Source organism: Urocampus carinirostris, chromosome 12 (genome assembly GCF_059441175.1).
Source record: "Urocampus carinirostris isolate Australia breed hairy pipefish chromosome 12, RoL_Ucar_1.0, whole genome shotgun sequence".
In the NCBI taxonomy this organism is placed as follows: domain Eukaryota; kingdom Metazoa; phylum Chordata; class Actinopteri; order Syngnathiformes; family Syngnathidae; genus Urocampus; species Urocampus carinirostris.
The window spans coordinates 16,032,544-16,050,793 of record NC_142360.1 but is presented as its reverse complement, the minus strand read 5'-3'; the positions used below and the strand labels follow the sequence as shown (position 1 = coordinate 16,050,793).

Below are 18,250 nucleotides of genomic sequence, written 5' to 3'. Positions count from 1 at the left end.
ATCGCAGGGCACTGATTCAAAATATAGTAAAATCTAAAATTACAGCTAAATTATTAGCCAAAATAAAAAACCTGAACTAATCTTTGAAACATTTTTGACAGTGTGCCTCGAGATTTCCTAATGAAATAAGTGTGACTTGGTTTAAAAAGGTTAGGAAACACTAAAATGAGGTTAATGCTGCAGTTCCACAACTTACCTTCAGTGGGCGGTGTGAAGTCACAGTAAATGCAAACTGTAATTCAATCACGGCTCACAGATCCCTTAACTGCCAGCGTATTCTACATACTGATACTATACTCAAAATTTTGGAACACAATGGTTTTTACCCTGTGATTTAATATAAGTATTGTCACACTGCCTGTCATTCCCGAGGTACAGTTACAGTGGCTTGCGAAACTATTTGGCCCCCCTTGAACTTTTCAGCTGTCGACTTCTGCAGTTCATCCAGAGTGATCATGGGCCTCTTGGTTGCATCTCTGATCAGTTTTCTCCTTGTATGAGCTGAAAGTTTAGGGGGACGGCCCGATCTTTGTAAATTTGCAGTGGTCTGATACTCCTTCCATTTCAATATTATTGCTCTCACATTGCTCCTTGGGATGTTTAAAGCTTGGGAAATCTTTTTGTATCCAAATCCAGATTTAAACTTCTCCACAACAGTATCTCGGACCTGCCTGGCGTGTTCCTCGTTCTTCATGATGCTCTGCGCTTTAAACAGACCTCTGAGACTATCACAGTGCAGGTGCATTCCATTTATCATCGTTAGTCATTCATATCAACATTGAATCATTCAGAGATCTTCACTGAACTTCTGGACAGAGTTTGCTGCACTGAAAGTAAAGGGGCTGAGTAATTTTGCACACCCACTTTTTCGTTTTTTATTTGTTAAAAAAGTTTAAATTTATCCAATAAAGTGTGTTCCACTTACTGATTGTGTCCCACTTATTGTTGATGGTTCACAACAAATTACAGTTTTAGGTCTTTATTTTTGAAGTCTGAAATGTGACAAAAGGTCACAAAGTTCAAGAGGGCCGAATAGTTTCACAAGCCACTGTAATCAGTGAAAAGCAAGATGACGCTGTACAGCAAAAATTTCGGTCATTTCATTTCAAAAAAGAACGGGGACCAGATGATGAAAGTACTGTATCTAAGTCAGATCATGATTATTCCATTTATGTATGTTCTCCTCATCAGTTGACCACCTTTTTATCACATTTTGATGAACTATCTTTAAACCATTTAAAATAAAAAATTATCCTGATTTTTATGATTCTGAAATATTATATTATTGATAATAAAACACCTTGTGTTTGAGAGCATTATCTATCTATTACACAAAGTGTAATGTGATGTACAAAAGCGTGTGACACTCTTGAACGGTCTTGAATCACATTAGGTAAAATTAAAAATGTTTTAACCAGCCAGACACCCTGGGTGCTCAGCACATACCTGTCAACCTCCAAGGCTCTATGTCAGTATAAACTGTCATATTTTCCCGTACAAAATACAAAATAATCGTACACCATAATTTTTTTCGGAATGATGCATGATGGGAAAACCCCAGGCGGCAGACGCATAAGCACAGTTGCATCAAACCGCTCGCTTCGTTTGCAAAGAAAAAAAAACGATACCGAGATACAGGCTTTTGCGGCGAACTCCTTGGACTTGATTGATTTGCCATTTCGTGATTGTCAGTTTTTACCGGAAGGTACCCATAATTGACAAATTTGCGTTTTTCCGTACAGATTTTCTTGTACGTCATACACGTCTTAAAATGCATAATAAATGTACTTTGTACGGCCAAAACGTACAGGTTGACAGGTATGTCAGCACACCCAATGAAATGAAATGAAATGATCTGCATTTATATAGCGCTTTTTAAGTCAATAACTTCCCAAAGCGCTTTACAATGTGCTCCACATTTCCCAATAGCGGCCTTGCAGCTAACCTGCTTATTGGGGATATTAGGGGTTCAGTGTCTTACCCAAGGACACTTCGACATGTAACACAGATGAGCCGGGATTCGAACTGGGATCCTTTGATCCCAAGACGAGCGCTCTACCTCCTGAGCTAGTGCCGCCCCAAAGCTCTGAACCTAAAATCGTCCCTGTTGACGACCACTGTTCTAGCAGGCCGGATTAAAACCGTTGCCGGGCCTAATCCGGCCCGCAGGCCTTGATTTTGGCGGTATTCAGCATCATAACATTTTCATCGTTCATTGCCCACGTGATCGAACTGTCATTTCCAGCAGGAGTGCAACACCACCGAAGGCTTGCAGAGACCTCAAGCAGCTGCGGATTACATCATTGCGTCCGAGGGCTTCGTTTCCACTCTCAACTGACACCCACCGCCACAAATTGATTTAGTCGGGGCCAATGGACTGCCTAACTCTCGCCTCTCCTCCCTCGCTGCGTACCCCTCCCACTAACAGTCACGTGGAGGTGAACGGTGACCCATCTCTCTCTCTCTCTCTCTCTCTCTCTCTCTCCCAAACACACACAACTGATGAATATTCCGGCCCTTTGTCGAGAAGCGGCTCTTTTAGCTCGGCTCAGAAAAATTAACTACCTATTGACTCCAGATTGTTTTCGTTTCTTTAATTCATATTTCAACAAGTATAATGTAACAGTATGCACAAAAGGACTCAAAAAAGGGGGGATAAATAAAAAAAGAAAAAGAAACAAATTCAACAAAATGAAAAACGAAAAACAAACAGAAAGAAGAAAACTAAGTAAGAGGCTAGCTATCTAGGGAAGAAATAAAAAATATCATGAAATTAAAGAAAAAAAAGAATGAAAAAGCCATGGAAAAAGAAACAAAAGCAAAAAAAGGAAAAATACAAGTTTTTAAGTGGCTTTTTAATTAATAAATCACCAATAATAATGTAAAATTAGGCAAAAGATGAAAGAACACATTAAAATGGATTACGCTCTCAATCCGGATTTCTTCTTGGCTCTTGGGATCACAGGGAGACCAGTGTTTTTCGAGTAAAGGCACATAGGGGGGAAATTAAACCAGAAAGATATAAGGGAGCAAAATTGTTTATCACACAAACAGAACCTTAAAATTACATGTTAAGCAGGCAGGGGGCCAGTGATGGTCAACTAACATCGAGGAAAACCAGTGCCAAGAACACAGCGTAGCAGCAAGATGGCAGACAAACATGGCGCCGAATCCTAGGTACAGATTCAACTGTGTAAGAGAAATACCCATTTCTCGACCAATGATCTGTTTAAGAATAAAAATTAACATTGGTATTTTTTCAAATCAGTGTTATTTTTATTGAATGAAAGTTTTTTTAACCACTAGGAGGCACCAAATAATACACACATATTGTTTAACCTTTTAAATACACAACAAATTTAAGGTCAACGACCTAGAAATCCCGAAGAGAAGAGAAAAGCAGCGTTTCGAAGGGAAGCAGCTATTGATTGTGGGGAGCCGGTTCCCTTCGTCGACTTACAAGAGTTGGCTCTTAGAGCCGTTTTGTTCGCGAACTACCAACTACCCACCACTATCTCACACACGGAGCACTCGCTTCCTCCCTGCAAACACACGAGCAAAATCACTCGTGTTTTTAGAGCGTTTCAAATGGAAACTGCCTGTGAAACGACAAGCTGCGAAGCTAGCAATAGTTTTAGATCTGCGGTGCACGCAGCTATGAGTTTTGGGAACTTGAAGCCGGCATAGAGCGCCAGTCGTGCCGCACTGTCCTGCCGTCTCTTTCGGCTTGTCTGACGAACATGAAGTCCAGACGGGATAAACTCAAGATCCCTTCGTTGACGCTCGAGTAAGTGATTTTGTTCTTGTTATTTTATTTTTTTTTGCTAAATTTTAAGGAAACTGATTTTCATGTTCTGTGCCTGTATTAACTTGAAAAGGATCAGGGGAAGTCATACAAAGTGGACATAAATCACTGCACAAGTTTTTTTTAAATTATACATATTACGTTCCATCAGATGTTAAAGGGACAGTGTGTCATATTTAGTACCTCCTAATTAATTGAAAATAATAATAATAACAATCATTTGGATAGTAAACAGAAAAAAATCAGGGTTTACGGAGGTTTATGCAATTTTTGAAAATGCTTGAAGTCTGATATTGCGTTACCAAGGATTGAATAGTGCTAGAATTTGGGGTGAAGTGCTTGTAACTGCTTGAAATTTAGCCATGTTTCTCAACATGTCTGCTTAAAAGTGACACTGACAATGCTCTTTAGTGGCTTCGCTTTGCCATTGCATTTCTTCTTCACTCGTGATTAACAGAAACTGTTATTAGTTTGTGTATGGCACTGTTATATGAAGCTTAGTGGCACCCTACGGGTTGTGCCCAAAAGGACACGTACATGCTACACCAAAACCGGGCACTATGAAATGTGTATTATTGCACGGATTACGTATACATTATGGACATTTTTCATGGGCCATGTAAAAAAATAGAGCAGCGTGGTGGTAAACTGTACCAGGAAAAACTTCCTGGATCTGAAAATTTAAGCTATATATTATTGTCATTTTTACCCAAAACCTACCTATATCGGGAGAGATTTGTTTCATATAACAAAGACAGTATGTCACAAAAGTAAACGCACCACTCACATTTTTTGCAGATATTTCATTGTTTATTTGAACAAAACTGAAGAAACACCGCTTTGTTGAAGGAAAAGAAGTGTGTAAAGCGTATACCAGCTCAGTAGCCTAGATGGTAAGGCGCCCGCTTTGAGACTGGGAGGTCGGTGGTTCGCGCCCCGGCCGAGTCATTCCTAAGACTTAAAAAGTGGTCGGCGGCGCCCTCTGTTGGCTGCGGCTGCATCGGCTCGCTACAACGGGTCAGGTGCAATCGACATTTCGTTCTGTGTACATTGTTACACAGAATGACAATACAAGGAAATTATTATTATTATTATTATAGCAGTGTAAATGTATTTTACACCTCAAAAAGTTCAAAATCTAGCCATCAAGAGCTAAACCTCTTGCAAGAAATGTGAATACGCCCCAAAGACACTACACCCCTAAATACCGTCTGACTTGTTACTCTTACTAGATCTCAGGTGTGAAAAGGGAGCAGATATGTTCAACTTGTAGTAGAGCTCTCACACTCTGTCATACTGGTTCACTGAAACTCCCAATATGGCACACCATGGCAAGGAACTCTATGGAGACCTTAGAAAAAGAATTGTGTCAATAAGGCTGACCAAGGCTGGAAGAAGATTGCCAACACCCTGAGGTTGAGCTGCAGTACAGTGTCAAAGATCCTCCTGTGGTTTAAAAAATCTGGATGCTCTCACGACAGGGCTCGTGTTGGAGATTCACAGAAGTAATGTTTTTTCAGTGTTGTTCAATTCAAATTCAATTCTGCAGAAATGTGAGGGGTGTACTCCCATTTGTGACGTACTGCATATTCGCGATTTACTCAATATCTAAAAATCATGTCTTGATAAGTGAAAAAATAAAAATTGCATATATTAATCGAAGACATGTAGTTGTGGCTCTGCAAAATATGTGATTCACACGGGAGTTTTTCTTTTAATGGGACTGGAGAAATTGAAAAACTGGTTTTGAAAGTCCTTATAAAGTGCTTGAATTTGGCATAGGAAAAATGTGTGCGAATTGAGTGGGGACTGCAGTGTTGGAGCAATTTGAGGGGGTATCTGCTGCCTACTTTACGCTGATCCATAGGACCTAGGAGTGTAGGAATCAACCTGCCTCCTCTGTGATGATCTCACTTGAGCGTGCACCATTTGTTTTCTGAAGGATCTTTGCAGGTGCTCTTGCGCGGATACAGGGAAAGGTATCAGACTCCTCGAGCAGAGAGGGAGTGGCTGGTTGATACACGTACACATGTATTGTGTGTACATATAAAAATTGTATATGTAATTTTTGTCTAGTCCTTGGACCATGTTTAGCATATATGTTTTCTCAAGTCAAACTGTATTGTGAAATGGCCCAACTGAAAATGCGACCACGTTACGGTTTAAACTTCCGCTAAATAATTGCATCATGGAAACATTTTCTGCTCACTTTAAGTACAAAATGCTGACGAAAACAAAATTCACTAGCAAAGCGCTTTCGAAGGCTTGATGATGTAGCAAAGCAGCGTTTCTAAACCTTTTTTGACCCTTTTATTTCTTTGAATAAATCTTGAGGCACATGTTTAAAATAGATTTATACTAAGTTGAATTAAATGAAAATTATTACTTTTGTATTGACACGTTTAAATGTATTACAATTTAGAAATTGCCTAGCGAGCAAATGTGGCCCAAATTTAAATTATAAAAAAGAAACCATAGTTAAATAAACAAGCTCTATACTTTAAATTATTCTTAGCAAATTAAGAAAACGGATACTGTTCTCAAAACGAAGTGGAACTTTTTTTAAAGGAACAGAGTCTATGATTTAGTGCCTCCCAGTGGTAAAAACAAAACAAAAAATATTCATTTAAATAATAAGCAAAAATACATGAACATGATGTAAAAGTGGATTTTTAAAAATACTCGTAGTTTGAGAAATTTGCTTATATTATGTATTACATGAGCCTCATCTAGAGGGAGCCATCTTGTTCCTATGCGTACCCGGAAAAACGAAAACCTCGCGAAAGGCTCTGCAAAAAATGAGAAGAAAACTGGTGTGGTTTGGTCACTTTGAGTCTCTGTAGTTTGCCTTCTTCCTTGTGCTTTGTAGAGTTTGTTTTTGGTTGCACTACATTATAGAGCAGCAACCTGCATTAAGACAAGGAAAAACTCTAAACCTCAGCATGATGAAAATTAAGAAACCATGAGAAGGGCCGCACATGAGGTAATCCCTTTTCTTCTCTGTTACCGCTCCTAGCCTTCGCTCGGGAATGCTAGTCTACTCGTCAAGTCACATTTCGGATATTTGTATTGCCTGTAATCATAAAATGTTTCAACGGACTGCACAGGCCACAATGACACCATCCCCTGATCTTAAACCGACATGCGGGCAAGGGAAAACTCAAAGTCTCAACATGAGAACAATAAGAAACCTCGAGAGGGGGCCACACAAGTGGTAATCCCCCTTTCAGGATGACCAGGCTGCAATAGATGTTGCATTGGGCAACAATATACAGAACGTAGTAAACATAAATAAAAAAAAACAACAACAAAAACAAAACCAGGTAATACTAGTTTGGTCATATACTGTAATACACAGTGTTTCTGGAAGCTAAAACCTTGTTTTCAAACAAATTTAGTCACCAACATCATTGATACAATAAACAATAGGCAACTTTGTCTGAAGTACTAGACGTAAGCTAATTTTGCAAATTTTTAGTATCATTTATCCTATTTTTGGACGGAACTATCATTGTTTAACAGAACTCTGATTGAGAAACCCAGCTGCATAATTCTAACCCAGCCTATAGAATAACAAGTGTGCACCTGCAAGTCCCAACATCCGCTCTGCATTACTATGACAACATGTTTGGGTATCTGCTTTAGCTCTAACTGAGAAAACCTCCGCAGCTCTGAAACAATGACTGCACTGTGGAGCCCACAAGGCGCCTCTTACATCTGAGCAGGCAAATCATTAGGAAAATAGAAAAAGGGTCAGTGTCTGGGTGAGGCATACCCATGGGGGATTTAAGAAGTGGGGGCGGAGCTGCTGCATTTCAAAGCAAAAATAATGTATGCAATGATGGCGGTAAAAGTGTGATGTGATGCCAGATGACTTTGTCACAAAGTGCGTCTTGCACCATCAAAGGTTGCATCAGATGCTTGCTTAAGTTTTGCTCAGTGACATGTGCTGGGTGTGTTGTCATGGTGACAACCAAGACTAGAGAGATCAGATTGTAAAAAACCATGGCCTGACATAAAAAGAAACAAAAGGTAAGCAGAGCTCTAAAGGAAATTTGTTGCGTTTTGCGCAGCCACAGTTGAAGACATAGTGCTTTACACAAATAAAACATAGTTAACAAAAAAACTTAAATAGACCATAAAAAAATGAAAATACCTATAAAGTATCAAAAATAATAAAATGGCAACATAGTCTGATGCTGGGTCAAAAGCCATGGAATAAACATGGGTTGTCAGACTCAATCGTTATCGTCACTGTTTTCAACTTCTCCTTCTCCTTGCATAACTTTTTTTAAAGCCCATTGTTATGGAAAGAAAAAAAATAAGGCCCATTATTATGGAAAGGAAAAGAAGAAAAAAAACAAAACCATGATAAAATGAGATGTGGTCCTTCTCAAACCCAATCTGGACAGTGCTGATTGACTGAATAGAAAGAGGAGATCAAGCAGGGCATGATTGCAATCTACTGTTTAAAGAGTTTAATCGACCCTCCGTTTTTCTTTTTCTTAGCATTATTTTGCCACTGCAGAGGCCCGCAACCCACTGAAAACAGGTTCACGACCCACTGATCTCTCTCATTTTCCATTGAATGAATTTGTCTAGTGGATTAGATTTAGGAAAGTAAATTTCAGAATGGCATGTCTTCTTTAAATGCACTATAAAAATGCCAAAATTTCAATATTGAAATATGGACTACTAGCTACTGAAGTAACATTTCTAATGACACAAAGTGGTTGTCATGTTCCAACGTGTGTTTTTGAAGGTTTTGTATTGGTACACCGTTATTCGTCAAAGAGTTCCTTTTCATTCAGTTCAGATATCTTTAACTAATCGACGTGTGTTGTGTAACTATGAAAAGCCTACACTTTGCTGTTTTATTAAAAGGCGTACTAACGCAGGGATGGCAAACCTTTGGGCAGTATCAAGGGTTTCTGTTCTGAGGCGGGTCAGATAAGTAAAAGAATGTCAACTCAAAATTGTTAGCATTGTTTTGCCCGTGTTATGCTTTATCACTAAGCCTACATTAGTAACCTACCCTTCATATTATAATCACGGATAACAAGGTAACTTTCTAATCACAATATTTTTTCATACCTGCAAACACTACCCACCACTTTACGCATTAGACTGGGTTCGTGCAGGTGCTTGAAATCCTTGAAAATACTCTGATTTTTATGTTGCCTTTAAAGTTTGGGAAGTCTTTGAATTTTGGTTGACGTGCTTGTAAATGCTTGAAATTGTTGCCATGATTCTTGGCAGTCTGACTTAATAGACTACACATTAAACGTATTATAGCTTATTGGTGTAGTACTGATGAAATTGGAAAATTGAAATTCCTTAAAAAGTACGAACCCTGCTGGGACTACTGCTTTTCGCCCCTTGAAAACACCTTTTCAAATTTAAACGACAACAAACAAGAAAAAAATCTTGACTCAAGACTAGTATTTTAGTCTATGGCTGCTTTATTTAAAAACGACAATAAGCCTTTGTGGTTGAATAAAGCGCTCCAACAATCATATTAGATTTCTGTTTTGGCAAAAGTTTGCCCCTTCTGGTTTTCAACAGGCACAAGGTTTTTAAAAAAAAAATATTTTTAATATTCTGGAGACGGATCAAGTTTTGTGCATGAAAATATAGTGCAGGGCAAAATCTACCATATTTTAATGTCAAAAGGTTAGTATGTATACATTTATTCACATACAATGGGGAGAGTCAATTTTCAGCAGATTGAATGTGTTAACTGGTTTAAGTTGAGTGAATGCAGATTTACACCCGAGCCAACTCCTCACTGCCCTCTAGAGGCCGCAGAGTGCATTTGGTTTGATTTGGTTTGCCTTTATTTGAAAAAAAAACGATAAAATAAAATAAAGACTTGATAAAAATGACCAAGAGACTTTGCTTTTTTTTTACATACTCAGGAATTTATGCCGGACCAGATCTGGCCTGCGGGCTATCTGTTTGACGTGCCTGTACTAACGCATCTAACTATTTATTTTCTTTAGTTTATCGCCAACATATCAGAGCCCAACTCTCCTGAGTCCATGCAGCCCCTGTAGTCCTTGCAGCCCCCTGCAAACCCTTCACCCCTGGAGGTAAGACCAATTCATAAATCACAACACCATTGAGGTCTAAAAGCGCCTTCCTTTCCAATTATTGACGAAAATTTGTGAACTTTTCCGAAGTTTACATACCAGCTACTTTTAAGTGTAAGGCTGTTCATTTACCTTAACGTTAATCTGGTTAGTATTGGGGATCGACCAATATGGGTTTTCAGGGCCGATACCGATTGTTTGTATTAGGACAAGGCTGATATTAATTCGCTGTTGAAGCTCAAAAATTGGCGCTAGAATTTTTTTATATTGCAAAAAGACAAAGAATAATTGTTATAAATTCAAATAAATAGTTAATAGCGCTCTGAAACCTTTTACAGTAGATAAAATAGAATTTCAACACAACTAACATGACTAATAAGTGGGGTATTCCTCTGTAGCACACAACACAAAATGTTTAAAGTCTGTTTTACCTTGCAAGCAGGAGATAGTCAGATTTGAAATTCAATTCAATTCAATTTTGTTTACACGGGGTCAAGTCATGTTTATTTGTGACGCCCTTAATCACAAGGAGTCTCAAAGGGCTACACATACCACAGCATATTGTAAACTACAGACTGTTATTACACCATCCCCTGATCTAAAACCTACATGAGGGAAAAGAAAAACTCAAAAACCTCAACATGAGGAAAATGAAGAAACCTTGAGAAAGGACCGCACATAAGGGAATCCCCCGTCCAGGATGACCCGGCTGTAATGGATGTTGCAATAAGAAATAATACACAGATATTGTCAACATGAAATATAGGTCATTCATATTCTATAGAAAAGAATTGTGTTTTAAGCCTGGATTTAAACGGTGTGTACGTTAAGCAAATAAAAATAACACAGCAAAAATGTCCTCAGAGATAAATAGGGTATGGGAGGATACACAAAAGAATACAGGGTGGCCATCGTAGCGCTAGCTTAGCTCAACCATAGCCGATTGTTACCCATGAACTATTGTGTACATTAAACATCAAAACTGATGCAAACTAACACAGCAAAAACTGTCTCCATGTTTAAAGAGATGGTCTCATTCACAATGGTTTTCTGGTAACAGTGATAATTTAACAACTACGTACAACAAACATGCTTGACAATATGGCTAAAAAATAATAAATACAAATACACTATATAAATAAAAATAGCAAATATTAATAAATAAAAATGCTTGAAAAGTAAAAACCAATACACATTTCCAAAAAATGGCAAATATCTATCAAAAATGTTTAAATAATAAATACAAATACACTACATACATAAAAATGGCAAATATCAAAAAATGTGAATGGAACAATAATATGAAATGATCAAATCGACTTGTATTCTAGTACAACAAATCACACAATCAAACAAATTGAAAGACATACTAAAGGAAAATGTAGATATATATTCTAATTAAATGTATTTGTTGTTGATTGGATGGACTTTGATCATTTGATGGTCTGATTCGTTGTTTTAACAAAATCAATAAATACGACTTGCCACAGTTACTCAGTACCTGAGTAATTTTCCACCAAGTACTTTTTTACTTTTACTCGAGTAAGTATTTGGATGAGTACTTTTACTTATACTTAAGTAATATTATTTTGAAATAACCGTACTTTTACTTGAGTAACATTTTTGTCTACTCTACCCACCTCTGTTCGTATAACATACAATACCAAAGTAATTCTTGCTATATTAATCTTCTTTAGTATATTTATCTAAAATATGCTTAAAGTATATGATTTATTTTTTTGTGTATTGAAATAAATAGGGGGCATTTTTACAGTCAGCAACTAAATCATTCCATAAATGAATAGCTTTTCGGGTGGCACAATAGCTTTTCAATGTTGTGCGAGAATATTGGACCTTGAAATTATGGATTCCCCTCAGATAATAATAAGCGTCTGCTGTGTTGGGAAACAATTGTTGTTGGTGGTTGGTGTGTACTTTCTTTGCATACTAATATGGATTTAAGTTTCACTATATCTTCTAATTGTAACATGTTTTTATTTTTATTAACAGTTTGTACTGTATGTCCGTCAGGCCAGAATTTCAATTTTGATGCAATTTTCAATATTAAAAGAAAAGTGCTTTTTCTGTGCTAGTATTGTCTTTCCTGAGTACTTAACCCTCCTGTTTTCCATAGGTCAAAATGGTCTATACCCAGCATTATGCACAATCCGAATAACCTTCCTCTGTAATTGCATAAGTGATTTTAATATAACAATGAGTACTTATAATGGCTGCTGCGGTTGATCGATTTTAAAAAAAGGGGTTTTGTTGAAATTATTCAGCAGAATGCTATGTTAGGGTTATACTGTTAACATACACCACAAAGTATATTTATAAGGTCAAAGTAAAGTCCACCTACAAATCTACAAAACCTAATAGAGTATGTTATCAAAGTAGTTACCTGGAAATTAAATACTTTTTTTTTGTACATTACAATATGACAATATAAAAAAATATTTAGCTCCTGCACGAATACAATTTTTTAAAGCCTATCCATCTTTCTATCTATCTACTCTGGTCATATCCCTCGAGAAGGGTGACCGATAGCAAGACAAACACATACAAAAACACATAAGAGAAAAAAAGGAAAAAATAGCAAAAAACACAAAAAATTGGACCATGGCCAACCCAAATGCCCAAACACCCAAACAGGTTAAGCACCTCGGCACCCAAGTTGGTCATGCTTTCGTCCCTCCAGATGAAACGGAACACAAGAAAGCGGCCATGTCACTCGGGTCACTATTCTGTTCAACAGCTGGGGCTGACAGCTTTGACAGGTTTACCCCTGCCGCATCATACGGGTGCCCTGCCCGTCCCTTAGAACGCGTCTAAACATCCTACTATCCTTTTACAACACCTCTCCAATCATTCCTATCACCAAGAAAGCCTAAATGTGTAATATCTGACCATTAGGTGGCACTTAGTTGTCTGGTAGAAGCGAGCGCCAGTGATGCACAAAACAGCGTAGGGGCAGGATACCGGTCGAATAAAGCGCTGACTTAAGAAGGGATTCCACTGTGGAAAATAAATGTAAATTTTTGGATCTATGATTTTTTTAAATAAAATTGGTAGGATAGTATTCGAATCAAAAAATTTTTTAACTGAAATATTTTTTTGTACCACTAGGCGGCATTAAATATTACACAATGTAACACAATAACAATGCAGTTGTCTCTGTTTTTTAAAAAGCTCCTGCTTTACCAGTTAAACCCCATCAGTTATTAGTTGTGTCTAAGTCTCTGGGTTGCTTGGCAACGATGGTGGGGGATCTGGAGGAAGGCAACCCTGCAAACAGACGTTCGTCCAACATGTATCTGCATGTGTGAGCACTTCTTCTCTATGGAGCTGCGTAATGAGCTATACATAGCAATATTTTTTCCTGTTTAATTCATTTTCCAAAGACTGCATTACATAACCAAATGACACAGCAACAGCATGTTAGATTGCTCATTTGTTAACGTCTTCCAACATACTGTCAATCTTAAACGTTGCGCCAAATTTGTATTTATCTATCTATCTACCGTCATATGCCTCAAGAGGGGTGACCGACAGCAAGACACACACATACAATAACAAAGAAAATAAAAGGGAAATAAATAGCAAAAAAAAAACACACAAACATTTTTGGGCCATGGCCAACCCAATTGCCAAATTTAAATGTGAATATTGGGAAAACACTTTGCTGTATCTATTTTGTCGCATTGAAAAACTTTTGGCGTGGTGTTGTGGTGTTTTTTTTTTTAATGTTCTTTGTATGTTCCCGGGTTCCTTCTCAAAATTTTGCAGTAGTATGTGTGTACGGTTTGTGCTATTTGCTCTGCAATTGAGAGCCAACCTGTTTGTAGACTATGAAGCATTGCAGCCAAAAATGGCTCTTTTCATGAGTACATATCTAATCTCATCTGTGTTGTGATTTGCCCTTAAGGAAGTTAGGCACGTGCAAAGCCAATGTAATGCTGGTAGCTCACTGGTTCGGTCCAGTTTATATAGGGAACAGTTTCCCCTAGAGTTTACAGTCAAGGTGTCACACTAACAGACCCCGTTTTGGCTGTACGTTACTACGGAATTTTTTTATACAGTAGCTTATTAAATGAATTTATTCTATTTTATACTTTTCAATGAAAACCTACAGAACAAACTGTAAATTCCCCAAACTGCCGGCCAAGTATACAGACCATTTGATTGGGTGAGCGGTAGGAGTGGACGTATTTCCCTGGTTGAGAGGAAGGGGTGGGTGCATCTCTGTGCACATTCTCTGTCTTCTCTCTTGCGTCCACTTTGCTGAACGGGAATATTGTAAAGCCGTAACTTTTTTTTTTTTGCAGTATTTTTGGACATTTTTACAGGAGAACTGCTTGCACCTTGTTCTGAAACCATCATTTTAAAAAAATGAAGGTCAAAAAGAGCCTCAACAATCTTCAGTAACTGCGAAAGAGGGACACGTTTAAAGTGGTATAGGACATATGGTCTGGTATTAATCTTATATCACACATTTTATCAAACCATCTAATGTCACAGGACGAAATAACATGCACAGAAAAATTTGCTTTTGTGCGGAAAGTGGGTTTGGCGGTTTTGTTGAATTTTGTTTTGAAATGTATGGTGTGGCTTGCTCTCTCTGTTTTCGTAAGGTTAAATCATATCAATATGAGTAACCCTCGTGTTTTCTTCATTTTAAGGACCATTTTTGTACTTTTTATACATCTTACATCGAAATGGGAATACAAACATTTCATTTTTCTATTGTTGGGACCAATCAAGAAAAAGTCATAACATTTAAAGTTGAATAAAGTGTCATTCAAGTGGATTTTTCTGGGTTTTTAACAACAAAGTGGCAGGTCATTTTGACCCACGCATAACAAGGATGGACAAGTAATAACAAAAGAAAGAAAATGCACTTCTTTTAAAATCAAAAATTGCATGATTTTTTAACAATTTATTTATGTGATATAGCTGCAAATAAGTATTTGAACACCTGAGAAAATGAATGTTAATATTTGGTACAGTAGCCTTCGTTTTCTATTAGACAGGTCAAATATTTCCTGTAGTCTTTCAACAGGTTTGCACACACTGCAGGAGGAATCTTGGCCCATTCCTCCACTCAGATCTTCTTTAGATCAGTTGGGTTTCTTGGCTGTCGCTGAGAAACATAGAGTTTGAGCTCCCTCCAAAGATTTCCGATTAGGTCCAGGTCTGGAGACGAGCTTGGCTATGCTAGAACCTTGATATGCTTCTTACAGAGCCAATCCTTGGTTTTCCTGGCTTTGTACTTCGGGTCCATGATTTCTAAATGGGAGAAATAGCAAAATTGCAGGGTGTTTAAAAATACCTATTTTATTCACTGTATATAGGGTGTGTGTATATAATATATTTATTACAAACCACCACTGAGGTTTACAGCTCAGTTTCACTTCCACAGACTATGGTCAAGTTACTATTTTTTTCAGTCACATATTCTTCCTACAACACTTGTCAATAGCAAAATATCCTATAACTGAAAGAACTGCACTTTTGTCATAAATCATGTAAAAATACTCTTAATAGTGAAACAAGGACACTCACCAGGCTCCGCAATAGTCTAGTCCCCCTGGCCATTAGACTGTTAAATGGTCAATCTAACATATAGTTAACTAAAATCTAAACGGCTGCTAATTTGACTTTTGCACTAGTGGCAGTTTTTTTATAGCTTGCCACTCCTTGCACATTTGATCTCTGCACTATTGTTACTTACAGTGTTATTACTTACAGTGTTATTGTTTACAATATAATGGTACTGTGTACCTGACTTGTTAACCTGACTGCCCATCTTGCACATCTGGTTAGCGTCTCTTCTTGCACTATCGGCACTATGGTAAATAACACAATACAGCTTTATTTATATCTGTACACTGAAGGACACTGAGGGAAACTGTGGGAGTCAGATCCATCGACATTTCGTTCTGTATACACGTGTACTAGAATGACAATAAAGTAGATCTGAATCTGAGTACTGTATTAACACTGGCGGTGGTATCGAAGAAGTCAATTGACTTTTTAAACAAAGTTAGCACTGTGGACAAATGTCAACTACCAGTCATATGTAATAACACATTAATTTTAAACAGTATTACCTGACCGACGGATCTCAAAATTTTCTTGCACAATTCTCCAGCCCCCCAAAAACTGTCAAACCATGGTTGCTTCAAAGCAAAAAAATGCTTGCTTCATTAATTTCTACTTCAGATTTAAAATTGACCTAAAAGAATGCCATAGACAACATATTATGATAAAATTATAAAACTTGAAATAATTACTATATCAGAAGCTGTACACAGACAGAGAAACATAGTGTACATTACAATAAAACACCAAAGGCATGGCTACTGAAGGACTTTCATTCCGCCGCGTGTCCTTTTAAGATCCGGGCCGATTGATACGGTTAAAACAAGCACTGTAGTTGAACAGTTAAGCGAAGATTGTTATTAAAAATAATCAGACTCTTCTGTTATAGATGATATAGAGAACATGGCTGTATGGTTTGACACATTGCAGAAAAAAGGGCGGACGGCTACTTTTATAATAGGCGCGCCTTAACAAAAACGTAACTTGAGAGGCATTGGAAAAAACATCGGAAAAATCCCTACTTCACACAACCCACTTGTTTAAACGGAGTCTGGAAAGTACTGATAAGAGTCAAGGCCTTCTAACTGCAAACTAAAAACACCGCTTGAAATAATGTGGAGACTGAATGAAAATTGAAGGAATGGATATAACATGGAATCCATTGATGGTATCAAGGAGTAAATCATTAGTTCATATTTATGAATAATTATGATGTGCATTAATTACGGCTAAATAAGTGTAAGAGATGTACATGACTAAAGTAATAAAAAGTTATAAATGAAGAACCCAACGTCATACAGTAATCTCCTGTAACCTTCTGTCTGATATGGATGAATTTTACACCTACTCTTCTTATCACCGGATGAAACCAAACATAGTGAAAAAAAGCATGTTTTTCTTGCAAAAATAAATTGGGCCATTTTCTGTGGCACACTAGACAAGGTCTCCGGCACACTAGTTGCACACTTGTTTAAAAAACAAATATTTTTTCCTTTTTTTTAAAGCTTAGATTATCATGTTGCCTTTATTTATATTATCAAGTAGTTCTCATTTTTTGGGTTATTATAGCTCAGGAAATAATACAGGTTGTTCATTTTGATTGACAATTTTAATAATACTTAGATTGAGTGGAAAATACCTGATATTGGAATTTTTTTTTTAGCTTTTTTAGTTTTTTTTGTTTCGGAGCCCATAAGTCACATACCAATACAAATCAGGGTTTATGAATTCATATTTGATTTGATAGAAATTCAGATTAGATGGATTACATTTAGATTACAGTAAATGATCATTGAGCCCTGCAAACTAACTAGCAACCAATTCAGGGTGTCCCCTGCCCACTGCCCGAAGACAGCTAGGATGGGCTCCAGCACCCCCGCGACCCTACCGAGGCTAAGCATTGCAGACAATGGATGACAGATGATCATTGAAATTATGAAGATTTTTCCTCTATTCCATTTATTTTACTACCGTACTTGTTTGCCATTAGCAGATAATTAGAATACAAAGATCGCTTCTCCTTTCAGAAAGAAAAATCTAATGTGCTGCCACCTACTGATGTGGATAAATTTGACAGTGACTTGAATGATCACTGGAAGAAAGCAATGGCACATTTCTTAAAGGGACCGTGTGTATCATTTAAAGGCTACTAGTGGTAAAGAAAGACTTCATGATTGACATCATGCTCGCCCCTATGTTTTTTTTCCATTTATTAGTGAGTTATGGAAATGGTGAAACTAAGAAGAGACCTACTTCAAGTACAGCCTAAACACCAAGAAATATGAGAAAATGTAAATGGTCTGCATCTATATAACGCTTTTCAACAATAGTTTATTTGAGTGCATCTAAGAAATGCTCATAATTGCACACTCAACATAAGGAGCTTGACAGATGCTGCAAAACACAAGCCAGGAGATGGCGGTAGCGGGTAAAAATGTTCCCAATTCTGTACAGCTCCTTTAAATTTTCAGCAAAAATGCATTAACTATAATTTATACATGCATTTTTAAAAATACTCGTGAATCAGGAAATTAGGATTTATTTTACATTACACAAGCCTCACCAGAAATAGCTGACATCATTGTCTTGCTGCTTCGGGTACCCAAAACCCTCAAAAAATGAGAAATCTGTCCTTGTGTGCACTGCAACTGGATGGCAATCAGTTCAGGATCTCCCCTGCCCACTGCCCGAAGATAGCTGGGATGGGCTCCAGCACCCCCGCGACCCTACTGAGGATAAGCGGTGCAGATAA

General features: G+C 37.5%; 1 protein-coding gene across 2 annotated transcripts in view; it reads left to right on the top strand.

The window, feature by feature from the left end:
• Nucleotides 1–3,541: 3,541 nt before the first annotated feature.
• The window catches only part of LOC148355083 (microtubule-associated serine/threonine-protein kinase 3-like), a 69,712-nt gene continuing 55,003 nt past the window's right edge, over nucleotides 3,542–18,250 (top strand). For both annotated transcript variants that reach the window (XM_088348911.1, XM_088348910.1), the window contains exons 1-2: nucleotides 3,542–3,787; nucleotides 9,808–9,897. In XM_088348911.1, the coding sequence (XP_088205037.1) occupies nucleotides 3,741–3,787; nucleotides 9,808–9,897 (137 nt within the window). In that variant the 5' untranslated portion in view covers nucleotides 3,542–3,740. The remainder of the gene's footprint in view (nucleotides 3,788–9,807; nucleotides 9,898–18,250) is intronic.